This window comes from Gavia stellata, chromosome 20 (assembly GCF_030936135.1).
Source record: "Gavia stellata isolate bGavSte3 chromosome 20, bGavSte3.hap2, whole genome shotgun sequence".
Lineage (NCBI taxonomy): Eukaryota > Metazoa > Chordata > Aves > Gaviiformes > Gaviidae > Gavia > Gavia stellata.
The window spans coordinates 11,287,572-11,301,302 of record NC_082613.1 but is presented as its reverse complement, the minus strand read 5'-3'; the positions used below and the strand labels follow the sequence as shown (position 1 = coordinate 11,301,302).

Genomic DNA, 13,731 nt, shown 5'->3' with positions numbered 1-13,731 from the left:
CGACACTTCCACGTGTGTGATCCTGGGCCTGGGAGTGTCTCCATGATTTTTGAAGCCTTTGAGCCTGCATAAGTGGAAATTAACTTTTCTAAAGAACTTGGCAATTCTGCTGCTAGAACTAGGAGGTGCCAAGAAATAATCCAGAGCCCCTTTAGATGAACGCCTTCTTAAGCTTAAAATGTGCTCTGGCTCTGTTCCTGCCGGGTCAGTCTGGGCTTGTATTTCGATTTGTTTGTGCTTTGCCTGTATTTTGAATTGCCTTCCTCCCTGCTGAGATTCAGGGCTGCATTTGCAAGGAGATTTTGGAAGGACAACGTGTGCCGTATCTTTTCTGTGAAGAAATGGAGGTTAATGCTGCCAGCTCGGGATGCGATTGCTGTATGAAATGGACTGATTAAAAATGTGATAGCCTTCCCTGTCAGTAACATGTGGTTTTGTTTCCAGGAAAAGAGGGGTCCCTCTCCCTGGCAGCACTGTTGATGACCTCCTGAAGCATGTCAGCTACAAAACACCACTGACACTTACCCAATTCCTAGAGAAGTTTAATCACTACATGCCTGCCATTGCGTAAGTACCCTGCTTTTTGCTTCTTCCCCTTCAACCCTTGGCAGGACCCCTTGGCTAACGTTGCTGAGCCTTGGAGGTCACCTCGCCTGTCCCCAGTGTGCCCCGAGGGTGACGAGTCCTGGTGATGGGTCCCACTGCCGTCCCTGCAGGGGTGACCGTGAGGCGGTGAGGAGGATCGCCTACGAGCTCGTGGAAACGAAAGCAAAAGAAGGCGTCATCTACGTGGAGGTCCGGTACAGCCCTCACCTCCTGGCCAACTGCCGCGTGGATCCCATCCCTTGGGGCCAAACAGAGTGAGTGATCCCACCATGCCAGGGAGCCGGTGGGTGGCCAGTCAGGCACGGAGAAGGCATGGCCCTTGCTGGTCAGCCAGCGTTTGTTCAAAGTCTGGTGTAACCAAACCTCCTCTCTTCTCCAACGCAGCGAGCGCCGGCACTCTTCCACCTCTCTTCCTCATCGATAGGATTTTTCCTTTTATAATACCTCTGTGTGCTGCTGTGTTTTGACATCCCTTGCTTTGGGCACCTAATTCTGCATGTGCAGACCAGCTGTGCTTAAACTTCTGGCTGAAGCCATTCTCTGTGCGAGGGAAAGCAGTGTTCAGATATGGATTGCCTGCCTGCAAAATGTGAATTTGTGCTGGCAGAGACGGTGGGCAATGTTGGAGGGGGCTGGCAATCCAATCCCTTCTTTACATGTCATCCCCTCAGTGCTGGGCTCTGTGACCCCTTGCAAAATGTGCTGTGGTGGGTGTTGAGCCCTCGTGCTCGTCCCTGCCTGGCTGCAGGTAGTTCTGTGCCCTAATGACATGCGCTGGCAAAGAGCGGGTTCCTCTGCTTGGGCAGGATTGGCATCCAGTTTCCTGAGGCTTTTCTAAATCTTACTATCATCTTTGCATGCTTTTGTGCCCGACATCTGGTAGATCTGGGCATGGCATGGGTGTAAAAGGTGCTTTTTGGCTCTGGGCAGTCGTGTTGGGCTCCTCTGGGTGTTAAGGCGAGTGGGACCCCAGAAAGCCTGGATTTTGCTTGGCATGTCCCATGGGAATGCTGGGCTGGACCTGCGGCTCCCGCCTGCCTCCCTGGCAGGTGTCCAGCCTCTCGCTGACAGCTTTTCTTCCCTGCAGGGGAGACCTCACTCCAGATGAAGTCGTTAACCTCGTAAATCAGGGACTACAGGATGGAGAAAGGGATTTCCGCATCAAAGCCAGGTCTATTCTATGCTGCATGCGCCATATGCCAAGTAATGTATTGCAGCTCCTCTGCTGCTCTGCTCCCCTTCCCTGACGCGTGGCGGGGGGTGACATCCCCTGGGTTCAGGTCCCTGCAGAAATGCAGGGAAAGCGCGGGTCCTGTGGCTCTGGGCCTGATGCGGGACCAGACAGTGCTGAGAAGTAGGTTTTTTTTCTTGGTGGGGGTTCTCTGATCCCTTCACTATGGGCAAGGGGTCTGCTGGATGTGAGAGTGGGGGTCTGTGGGTACAACCAGTATCTGAAAGGTCTTGCTAGAGAGACAAAACGGGCTCTTCTGTCCTCTCCTGGGGAAGGTGCGATTTCTGCTCGTACCTCGCTCCCTGCCCAAAGGCTGGAGCTCTCCTTGGGCCGGTTGAAGCCATTGCCACAGTGAGCAGTTGCATCTGCCACAACCGTCTGGTGGGTCCAAGAGCGAACAGTCACGGGAGGAGGACCGGGCATGAGATCTCACACTTTCCCTGCTCATGGTCATGCTGCTACAGCACCATACTCCTTCATTAGTCTGGACCATGGGTCAGCCAGAGAATCCGCTGGCTGCAGTCTCTGCTGCTTTAAGCTGAAAACACAAGTGAAATATACTTAAGTCACATATATAAAATGTTTTTTATAAAATCAGCAGCTCTGAACTTCGTCGGTAAGAGGTGCTGTGATCCAGAATAGGAAGAAAACCCAATTCCCAGTGTTTCATTTGGCTGCTGAGTTCTGTGAGCAGCTTCCTCTAGGGAAAGATGCAGTCAGAGCGAGCTTGTATGACAGTAGCTGTTCTGCGTGAAGACTTTGTTATGAATATCTTCATATCTCACAAGTTTTATGTAAGCTTAGTAGGGTGGATGGTGTAAAGATTTTTGCTAATGAGTACATGGTTAATTTGTGTCTAGAAATGTGAAAAACAATATTTTAGGAAACTGGGAGATTTGAGAGTGGGTTTTTTTCCTGCCTGCACAATCAACCCCAAACAATACTTGACCCTTAAATACTTGAAAACTTGACCCTTAAATTTGCGGTTTCTAGGAAGAAAACGTCTTTCTTTGTAGAAACTGGAAAGCTGTAAGGCAGCATCACGCTTGTCTGTAGTTACGGTCCCTGCCAACGCCCAAGTGGTAAAGGCAGACGGTGGCAGGAGCACCCGAGGGCGCGTGCAGCGTGCGCTTGCACAGCAAAAGGGATTGCTCCTGCAAACAACTGAGTTGGCATTCTCATGCCTGTGTCCCAGGGCACCAACTCTTACCCAGAGCCAGTGATGAGCCCGATACAAGAGTCTTTAGTGCTGCATTTGGGATGTGCTGCAAGGCGAGAAGCCACCCTGTAATTTATGAACTGTTGAGAGAAGGGTGGAGATGCCAGGCAGAACCAGCTCATATTAAACTTGTTAATAAAATAATGGCTCTAACCCAGTGAGTTGGAAGCTGATGAAAAAAGAAGATGCAATTGCACACGTTTTCTTATGTGTTCGTATGATTTTGGGATTGTATGTACACAGCAGGTGCCTGTAAATAATTAACACTACTGTTTATCTCTGTTTCTTGGCCTTTTTGATAAGGGTAAGTGCTACATGAGCTGGTAGATGCATGTCCTTTCTCAGAGGTTATCCTCTATCCTGATCAGAGATAGCTCTGAAGTAGTTGTTGGCCACTTGTTACTCTCCTTCTCACTGATGCCAAAAAGATAAAACTTTGCGAGTGTTAAAGGTCACCTTCCAGGCGGCTGACCAGCTCCTTCCCACCAGGAGAAGCATCCATCATCTCGTCTGGGCGAGTCAAGGGTGCTCTGCAACAGGGCAGGGCTGACTGTCGTACAGGGACCCCCCAGAGATCCCTCCCAGCCCAAACTCCTCCGTGACACAACACATCTGACGGGGTGGTTCTTCTCTTCCCCCCCGCTTGCCCAGTGTGGGATGGGGAGAAAGCTGAGGAGCGAGTTGAGGGGTTTCTCCCACACGTCATGTTACAGCACCTGGGCCGTGAAGTTCAGCTTGCCTTGGGCCAACTGCAGAGTCACCGTGGTGTTTGGAGGGTTTTTTTCTGTTTTCTTTTTCTTTCTCCTGCTGAAAGTGAGCAGAAAAACATCATGAGAGCAGCTTTATAGGTCGTAAACGCATTTGATTTCCCTTTGATTGATGATGGACTAATGAGTTGGCAGCTTTTATTTGCCTGAAGATGGCAGACCTTCCTAGGAGTTTGTTAGTTTTCTTTCTGAGCACCAAATTTTAGGGAAGACCAAAGAAAATAGCTCTAGCCTTCTAGTTATATGACCAGGATTTGTTTAGAAAAATGCTGAAGGTGTGACTCTTACCAATGCTTTCTCCTGAACCCTGGCACTGTCTCTTCCAGGTTGGTCTCCAGAGGTGGTGGAGCTCTGCAAGAAGTATCGAAACAACTCTGTGGTGGCCATCGACCTGGCTGGAGATGAGTCCCTGAAGGTGGAGAATTCCTCTGAGCACAAGAAGGCTTACGAGGTTTGTTTAATAAGCTTCTTAAAAGAAATGATGAGAAAAACATATATTGAGGGGACGTGCGTGCGGGGACACGCAGTATGTTATTTGGACTGCGAACAGCTGGGACAGCTTAAAAATTCGTTGCAGCTATTAAAAACATTCTGTTAAATAGCAGAAGTATTTGTTGATATTTTCTAAATGATTAATGGCAGGCATCATCGCTTAAACATGGCCTTAGAGCTGGAGCTCAGCACGCTACCCCGTAGCACTGAGTGCGACGTGAGTGACGTGGAGCCTCTGTCCCCGCCGGCAGCACCCCACTGCTGTCGGCTGGGGTCTGCTCCTGGGGCTCGGCGAAACCGTGGCCGAGGGTGGGAGAGACTGGCCTTTCCAGTCTGGCAGAAATCACCTGGGGAGCAGAGAAGCTGCTCCACGTTTGAAGTGCTTTTATCTGATCATCTCAAATGCAAACGCTGGAATGGCTTCAGGAGCCTGATCCGAGACTCTCACTAAACCTCAGCACCTCGCAGCAGCTCAAAGGGAAAGCTTTGCACCTCGCTCCTCTTTGCTGGTGGGAGTTTGGGGTTATTGGTCCCCTGCATCAGTGGGAGAGGAGGTTGTGCACCGTCACAGCCAAAAAGGACGCTGGTTTGCAAGCAGTGCTCAGGGCTGAAACGACACGGGGCTTTCTCAGGGTCTTTGTCACGTCGGTGGGAGCCGATACAGGGGAGCCTGTGCTGCTCTGCCGTGCTGGATGAACTGAGTGGTTATAAACTGAGACGTGGGCACAGGGTTTTATTAACTGATGGGCAGGCACGTCTCATCCTGCCCTGGTGTGCTAGCAGTACCTAGGTCCAGACTCCTCTGTCTGAAGGATGCTTCTTGTCTCTGTGCTGGGGGCTCACTCAGGCTTTGAGATGCTGAAGCAAACCCCGCTCCCGTCCGTCGGCCCCTCTTGGCCTGTGTGGCGGGGAAGTACATCCCCATAAATACTGCTGCTGTGCTCCATGGGGTACGTAATGCATCCAGGGAAACTGGAGAGACTTGTGATGTCCCTTGGGCAGGCATGTTCTGCCTGGGAGCTCTCCGGGCTGCTGGAGGGGAAAAAGCAGATAACAGCGAAAACTCGACTGTGGCTGCTGGCTGCGGCAGAGCACCGGGACGTGTAGAGTCACGGATCCTGGGACCACCATGTCCAAGGAAGCAGGGACCCTTGGAAGAGAAGCCAAGGGAAGCACCATGTGTCCTTGGACAAATGCGTTGAAAAAGGGATTAAAGCACTCCAGGGAAGATATGCCCATGGATGGACATTAGACGTGAGCTCCTTCCTGGATGGGGGAGCTTTGGCAGCCAGGAGGGTTAGTGGGGAAGGGGCCCGGTGCCTGTGTTCTTTTCTGACCCCTCTGCTTGTATCCCTGGCTCCTGTTGGGATAGTTAAGGATGCCTGTCTTGGGAGTGGGGGCGTGAGGGTTTCTGGTTTCTCTTCATCCTGTGTAGAAACAAGTGGAAAATCTCCATGCTGGTGTGAGCGTGTCTCTCTTCTTGGTCTGGTACTTCAGCCAGAGGGATTTGTTATTTTAAAAAGTGTCAAAAATTAGCTGTTTGGGAAAAATCAGCACTCACTTAAATGTAGGGAGCACAGAGTGCCTTTCAGGTCAACGCACACAGTGCTCTCCTGTAGACAGCCCAGACAGAGCCTGGCCTGACCTTTGCTGGGTCTGGGTGTGCAGCACATGAGGAACTGAAAATTAAGTAGCTGAAAAAAAAAAAAACCCATGAGTGAAAAGCCCTGAAGGAGTGCCCAGGAAGAGCGTCTGCTGCAAGATGGGGCTTGCAGCCTGCCTGACGCCACAGGCTGGGTGGCCCTTCTCCAGCAAGGCAGGAGCCGGGCTTCCCTCAAGGCTGTGCAGCTTCCCAAAGCCCAGAGTGGTCACCCTGGTAAGGGATTTTTCGGGATGGCCATGGAGAGCATCTTGAAATGCCCCCAAAGCTGCACCCACACGTCCTCCCAGCTGGGCTGCCTCTGTCCCCAGCCCCTTACAGGGGGGAAGCGCTTGGTGTCTGAGCATCCCTTCATCTCTGCCCTGGGGGCTTTTAAATTCTCCCACTTGGCTGCAGCTGGCCAAGAATGTAGAAGTTTCAAAGACAGGAATTGCTGCAGGGTTCATGCAGAAGGGCAAGTGGGTGGAGGAAGGAGAGCTTTGAGCTTGCTGCTGTCTGGAGAGGAGGCAGCGGTGAGCTCACCCGGTATTAAAAGACCCTGAGGCGTCTGGCTGGGCTCCAGGGGAAAGGAAGGTAACCGGGCTTTCTAAGTTTCTCTGCTTCTGGCATTACTGAGCTCTTCTCTCGCAGCCTGTGCTATAGCAGAGAGCGTGTGCCTCTCGGGGCGTGGGGCTCGTGATTTGGGGGCTCTTGGCGCAAAGCCCTGTTGCTTGCTGTGCCCCCGAGAGCGGAGCCAGCCTAGGGGTTTGCTGACCTTGCTGCAGGTGATGGGACAGGAGCGTGTCCTCCCTTGCTTTGCAGGAAGCCGAAAGATGCGGGATTCATCGCACCGTCCATGCTGGGGAGGCCGGCCCGCCTGCCATGATTAAGGAGGTACGAGGAGCTCCTGGCTCAGGGCAGGGAGTGGGAGGGACCGGGGCATCCCGGGACAGAGAGAGGGACAGGGGTGGGAAGTGCCCCTGCATCCCCTGCACCGGGGACAGAGGAGCCCAAGTCCTCCCTGTATTCATAGCAGAGCAAATACCGGGGAGCCCGGCAGAGATCTGGCCGTGACCGCTCAGAGAAGGACCTCCCCGGAGCTGGCTCGGTGGCGTGGGCTGTACCCGTGGTGGGGCAGGGATCTCGGGGCAGGCAGGAGCTGAGCTGGTGCTCAGAGGCTGTACGTGGTTTTCTCGTGCTCTCTAGGCAGTTTATCTCCTGAAGGCTGAGCGCATTGGCCATGGCTACCATGTCCTGGAGGACCCTGAGCTCTACAAGGAGCTGTTGAGAGCAAAGATGCATTTTGAGGTAAGGATGTGTGGTGGGAGGGTGACAGCCAGGTAGCTGCTGTCTGAGCAGAAAATCAGCCCTCACTGGGGCTGTGTGACAGCCAGGGACACGACCTGGCACCCGAGTGCTGACCACGCGTATGGTGATGTTGCCGTTGAACCTGGATGACTAAAGCTCCGCAGCAAAACTGGTGGTGACACCTGGCTGTTTGCTGGGTCCTTGCTGCGAGCACAGCGGCTTGCAGAAGGCAGAGCAATGTGTGTAGCAGAGAGAAATGGATCCTGTTCTGGCTGAGGATAAATTTTGGGCAGTTGTTCACTAATTTATATACCTCAAGCCTGCAGGCTTCTCCTCCTGCAAAGCGGGCTGCTGCACCAGAGCCTGTCTGGGCGGAGGGTGGAAGTGCCTGGGAGTTACCCTGCATGGGCGGATTTCCTTGGCTTTTCCCCGGAGTGGGTGTATCCAACTAATATATGGAATATATATGTATATAGTCAATGCCAGTGGTTTCTTAGCTGTGGTTGACAGATGGCTGGTGGCTGACTGGTCATGGGAAATATCCCACTGGCTCCTGCCTCTGTCACACGGGCTGTGGGCTCTTCGCATCCATGTCCTGGGACGTGCACTGCTCCATCGGAGCTGAGAGGCAGCTGTGAACAAAGCTGCAAACCTGTATCTGGCTTTACCAGCGTGCTTAGCTATCTGCGCACACAGCTGGGGTTCAGATCTGCGTGGGTGATTCTGGTTTTCGTGTTTAACTCCTGCAAACAGGTGTGCCCTTGGTCCAGTTATCTCACCGGAGCATGTCTTCCGGACTTTGGGAAACACCCCGTAGCACAGTAAGACTTCTCAGTTTTGTACAATCTTAAATAACCATGATCTGGGTCGATTATAGCTGCGTTATTGCTTTACAAAGGTAATGCACATCTAACCACTTAGGAAAATGCGGTGCACCCTCGCCCTTTGGCACAGGGGGGCCCGGTGCAGCTGGAGGGGGTATGTGTGGGGGGGTGTCCCTCGGAGAGGCTGTCCTGCCCCTGCTCGGAGCTGTGGGGCACGAGATGCTGCACGCTGGCCACCAGCCCTGGTTTGTGGGTGAGAGCTGAGGTTGCTGAACCTCTAGGTAAGAGACGCCCTGCTCCCTGCTGCACCGGAGAGGCAGATGAGTGGGGAGCAGTGGTGAGACAAGCCGAGCCCGGTGTTGGGGTCCAGCAATGCAAGCTGCAGGGACAGCTGCGAGGTCTTTGCTTTTACTGCGTTTTACCCTGGGAAGTGCGCGACAAGTGCCATATCCAGTATTTTACCCACCCGTTCAACCCAATTTCCTTACAGATTTAGGAAGGATCGCGCTAACTATTCTATAAACACGGATGACCCCCTCATCTTTAACTCAAATATTGACAAGGATTACAGCATAGTGAAGGACTACATGGGCTTCACTGAAGAGGAGTTCAAGAGAGTGGTAAGTCGGCCTCGGCTGAATGCTCTGCTGATGTCCTGGTGCAGCCCAGAACAACCCGCTCTTTTTCTTTATCAGCTGAAGAGTTTTTAATGGAAATCAAAATGCTGCGTTGGCCTTGTAAGCAGGAGGCTGAGGGCGGCTGCTGAGCTGGCTGGAGGGGGATGCTGCGGGGAGCAGCGGGTGCGAGTGCAGGGTGGGCTCTGCAGGGGCTGCATCGCTTGGGCTGACTGCTTTGGGCTTAGCGGGGAACAGGTCAGAGTGGAAATTGTCCACTGACATCCTCACAGCAGGTCTTAGCAGTAAGGAAGGAAGGTGCCTGTTGCTTTTTTTTCTGGATTTGGAATTGCAGGTAGGTTATTTCAAGGCCTGGCGCAGGAATTAGCAAGATTCGGCAGGTATGAAAGTGCTTGCAGTTTTTGCATGTATAACATGAGTATGCAACGGCTGAGCTGGAAACAGAGTGACTGCTGCCTTCGGTTTTGGCGCACACAGTCATTTATGTGTCTTGATTACATCCTTGATTTTCTAATGACTTACCCAAGACGGAAGGACAGGATAACAGTTTGACTAACCTGGTTGCTAGGGGAAGTTTTCCTGGTTTGCATTTAAAGTCATGCTCAGCACTTTCACCTACGTGTCTCCCAAAATTCTTGCTTGGATTGGGAAGTGCAGGATGCACCTTACAAGAGAGCATCAATCCTGCTCTCATCTCTGGCTGGAGGAACAAGTCCCTTTCTCCTACAGACATCACTCTCTGGGTCTGGAAGGGGGAACAAGGGCAGACCTGAGCTCCGGGATCCTGGATCCACAGCTGCTCTGCTGCCAGCTGTCCTCTCCTGCTCTTGCAAAAGCCAGGTTGTTCCTGTGCAATAAAAGAAAGCTCCCTGCACAAGACACACAAGCAGGTTGCATTGCACAGCCAGGCTGTGTCCCAGCAGCGGTGCATCAGGCTGCCACCACCGCTGTGCCGGGAGAGGCTCTTGTCCAAAGGGGAGCTGGGAGTGTAGGAGTGGGTCTAAAGTGCATATCCTAAAATCTCCAAAGTATTTAAAGACCTTTACTTGTGCCTGCCTCGTTCCTCTTAGGACTGTTTTTAGTGATGGCCAGAGCAGTTGCCCTGTAAAATGAGGCTGTGGAAATGAATCTTGGAGTGGAAACTTTACACTACCCCTCGCCTGTGGCTGCTCAGAGCCAGATGTTGGGAGGTGCACAACCACGTGTTCATGTCTGATGTGTCTTAATGTCTCCCTTGTGTTCCCCCTCTGCCTCCCCAGAACATCAACGCAGCTCAGTCCAGCTTCTTACCTGAGAAGGAAAAGCAGGAACTGCTGGACACGCTGTATGAAGCCTATGGGATGGTCCCCAACGCATCGTGACCCATCCCTGCGAGCCAGCATGGAGTGGTGGCCCTTCTTCATGTGTGCTTGGCTCTCCGCTGTGTTAGTGGGAGCACTGGGAGAAGGTGCCTGGAGTCGGTCTCTATTATTGGCAGCCCTGTGTTAACCCTTACAGTGCTAAACAGAATCAGGCTATCACGTACACCTATTTATACCCCTACAAACTCTCCTAAATGGATATCCAGCTTCCTATCTTGCTGTTGTGCAAGCAGACTGAAACTGCCTCCTGGCCTGACTCCCTTCTCCATCTGCGAGTCTTTCTATACTGCAAATGCGAACAGCATAACTTCCCTTGCTTTTTTTTTCCCTCTTGCCCTGCTTTTTTTTTTTTTCCCTCTTGCCCTGCTTTATCTGACCAGCCTAGCCCTTGTCTGCAGCGCAGAAATAACTACCTTTAACTGTGACTGTGGCCTGGGTTAATCTTCACCTTTCTAGGAAGAAGGTGTGTTAGTGCTGACAGGGAGTGAGCAGGCACTTCAGAAACAGAGGCTTTATTCCTGTCTGTGTGGATAGGAGGGTTTGGCCACAGCTATATTTACCCAGGGTAAGTCTTGTACTAACAAGACTGGAACAAGAACAAGCTGGAAGCTGGTGCTCTTGCCCGTGCACAGGTCTGAAGGGCATTTAAAAAAAAAAATACAGGTTTTTTGGCATCCTTTCTTGGATAAGGACTCCCGTGTATCTGGCCTCCCAATGTCACTGCCGCAGAAGCGCACACCTTGAGCTCAGGCTCCAGCTGTGCTCACAGCTGGCCATGGCCATGCATAGGAAGTTGGAACATATTTTTACCCTTTTGGGCCAAAATCTGCCTTCTGGGACTTTTCCCAGTTTTGTACTCATCCTGGAGAATTCCTGTGAGCTGCAGTTTGCTCTTCCTCTGTCTTTGTTTAGGACTTGCAAAAACCATGATCGACTGCCTGTTTTAACCATTCTGCCCTCTTCCTGACTTAATGTAATCTTTAGGCACTATTAAAACAGAGTAAGTAAATTAATAAGCTAGTGCCCAATGTCACATGTTGACTCAGGTCCCATCTGAATTGCTTCTCTCACTCATCCACAACACTGGCTAGAAGTCAGATCTTCAGTTTGGTGGAGAATATATACAGAAATATTCACCAAAATTCCTAAGCCATTTTGGTGCATTATAGTATTTTTACTCAATATGCAATAAAGCCATGCATCCAGAGAGGAGACCATCAGTTTTTTATGTGAGTGTGTGGTGTGCTTTAGCATCCCAGGTGTCTGCTGAGATGCTTACTCCAAAGATACTATACCAAAAAGTTGCCTTTGACAAGGGGCTGTGGTCACCATTACTGCGGACAGAGTGTGAGACTGGTCCAGTCTCAGCCAGCAGCGACCACATGCTGGGACTATTTCCATTCTTTCTGGGCGTACTTATTTGTCTTCTGAGTAAAAAACTCATCTCTGAAGTACATGGTGCATATATACACTTATATATATATATATATAGCTAGACAGATGGATATGAGAGAGTGAATTTGTTACTTTTATAAAGCAAGTGATAAAGCATCACTTTTAAGAACGTGATTGCAGTAAGAAGCAGGCTTTTTGGGGTAATTTTTCTGCAAAAATTGATTCTGAAGAAGAGTTGCTTGTTTGGATTCTGGACAGTTGATTGTTAATCCTGTTTAATAAAATAACAAATTTATATGAAAAGATAAATCCTCCTGCCTTTCTGTTCAAGGGAGACTGTTAGGAACCATGGTCTGCGGCCCACAACAGGAGCCATCGTAGCCCTGCTAGAGCATGAGGGTTAATCGGTAGGTATGATGGGGCTTTGGCCACCTGAGTCCTGCCTTCTGTTGCCAGGTCGGAGCACTTTGAAAGTTAGTGCAGGGCAAGCCGGAGGGAAGGCACCCCTGCTCCCTTGCTAGACGGCAAGTTGGATTTATGAATGCAGGTTGTTCCAACCTCACGTGTCCTTTTCCCTTCAGTAATCAAAGGGATGCGTATCTCACCGCTAGAAGCAGCAGTACCATCACTGTATACTCTCACTTTTTCAAGCATGTATTAAAAATAGTTTACAATATTTCTTTTTTCCCCTGTCCCCTGAGTTTCGCGCAGTCAGTTGATACTAAGAGCCAGAAGTGGTGCTGCCTGGCTGTTGGACTGCACTGTCAGCTCGGGCAGGGGAGTGTTTGCCGAAAGACTTTCTGATCATTTAGTGCTCGGTTAGAGTTTCAGGAGGTCCGGCATGCCCCTATGGTCAACTGAAATGAAGGGCTCAGAGCATCTGTGCACCCAGCAACTTTGCAGGTCAGGATGTGGCTGGATTAAGCCTTGGTCTTTCAGCACAACTGGCCATGGCAGCTGAGCTGGCTCTTCCACTTGCAGGGGGAACCTGATGCCTCTCGCCTGTCCTCTGAGGGTAGCTAGCCAACAGGTCCCTAATCGTCCGCCTAAATATAATTCTGGAACAGATATTTTCTGCCCAGGGAGACCTAAGATTAGCCTGCATTTGACTCCTGGAGGTCTTGTGTGGTGCACAGTCCTTCTGCATTGCCTTTCAGCTTTCTCTGTGTGTGTCAGCGTGAGCCAAAAATACTGTTCAATGGCAGTGAGGAGAGCTGGAAATGGGGCTTAAAGACCCGACTGTGCAGTCAGCCAAGCCCAGGAGCTACCTGCTGTTTTGCCTTCGAGCACCGGGAAACGGGAGCAGGCTCTTGGCCGCCGTCCGGGCACAGAGCTGCAATAGTATCCAGGCAGCTCCGGGAGCGGAGCTGGTTTGCAGCTGCCAAAGCAGCAGATGCAGCCGCTACCTGGCTGCCAAATCCTCGTTTCCTGTGGGGGCCGGAGCCACGCACATCTCTGTGCTGGCCCCGCAGCCGTTGCTTGTCGGAGGCCCACAGACAATTCTCCCTCTGTTTGGCAGCCGCTTCTCTGCTTATTTATGGTCTTGTTTTTGCTGATAAATCTTAAACCCGTAACATTCAGTTCTTCCCTAGGCTGCCAGGGTGATGCTTGTCCTCGTGTCACCAGTGGAGAGTATTTCTCAGGCCAGCTTTGCCTTGTCCCTGTGCCGGCCGTTGATCCCAGCCAGACTGTTGCTGCCTCCCACAGCTCCGGCAGGATCGGCTCTGCCTGGGCTGGGTGAAACGCCAGCGATGTCCTCGTAGCTCTGTGCTGCAGAGGGAAGATGCCTCTTCCCATCGGCACCTCTTCTGCCGGTGTCTGGGCCACTCTGCCGAGCCCCAAGCCAGCCTTGTGCTTGACTTCTGGGGTAGTAACGTGGAGGGGAGCAGCATTCCCAGTGGATAAACACCCGTGGGGAAAAGTGCTGCCTGGCAGCAAACCTGGGAAAGCGGGAGCAGACTTTTAGCATTTTCTGTGCCCAACTACATGTGCTTCCACCCGGGTGCTGCAAACCCATGGGGTTTCAGAGACCCGAACGGAAGGGACTCTCTGGTAACACAGCTCCATACCTCCCATTAGGGGAAGCTGGTGTAACCAGCTACAAGGCAAAACAGAGGAAGAAGAAACATCCAGGCAGAAAAAACCACCTTCAGTACTTGAAGGCTGTGTTATTTATTCCAACAGCTTATATAGTTTTATCAAACCATCTTTAACACAAAACATGTCTCCTAAAAGAGAGAATGGTGTGAGATCC

General features: G+C 51.5%; 1 protein-coding gene across 1 annotated transcript; it reads left to right on the top strand.

The window, feature by feature from the left end:
* Positions 1-453: 453 nt before the first annotated feature.
* On the top strand, positions 454-10,350 carry ADA (adenosine deaminase). Its single transcript, XM_059827266.1, has 9 exons — positions 454-567; positions 717-860; positions 1,694-1,809; positions 4,150-4,274; positions 6,777-6,848; positions 7,161-7,262; positions 8,016-8,083; positions 8,577-8,706; positions 9,981-10,350. Exons 1-9 carry the CDS (start codon positions 554-556, stop codon positions 10,080-10,082), a joined length of 873 nt encoding a protein of 290 aa, XP_059683249.1. The 5' UTR covers positions 454-553; the 3' UTR covers positions 10,083-10,350.
* Positions 10,351-13,731: the final 3,381 nt, after the last annotated feature.

Bases quoted from the DNA above. Each gene is read 5' to 3' on its own strand.
- ADA (XM_059827266.1), top strand. The intron at 4,275-6,776 runs GTTTGTTTAATA...CTTGCTTTGCAG, and splicing joins AGCACAAGAAGGCTTACGAG to GAAGCCGAAAGATGCGGGAT. The intron at 8,084-8,576 runs GTAAGACTTCTC...ATTTCCTTACAG, and splicing joins GGGAAACACCCCGTAGCACA to ATTTAGGAAGGATCGCGCTA.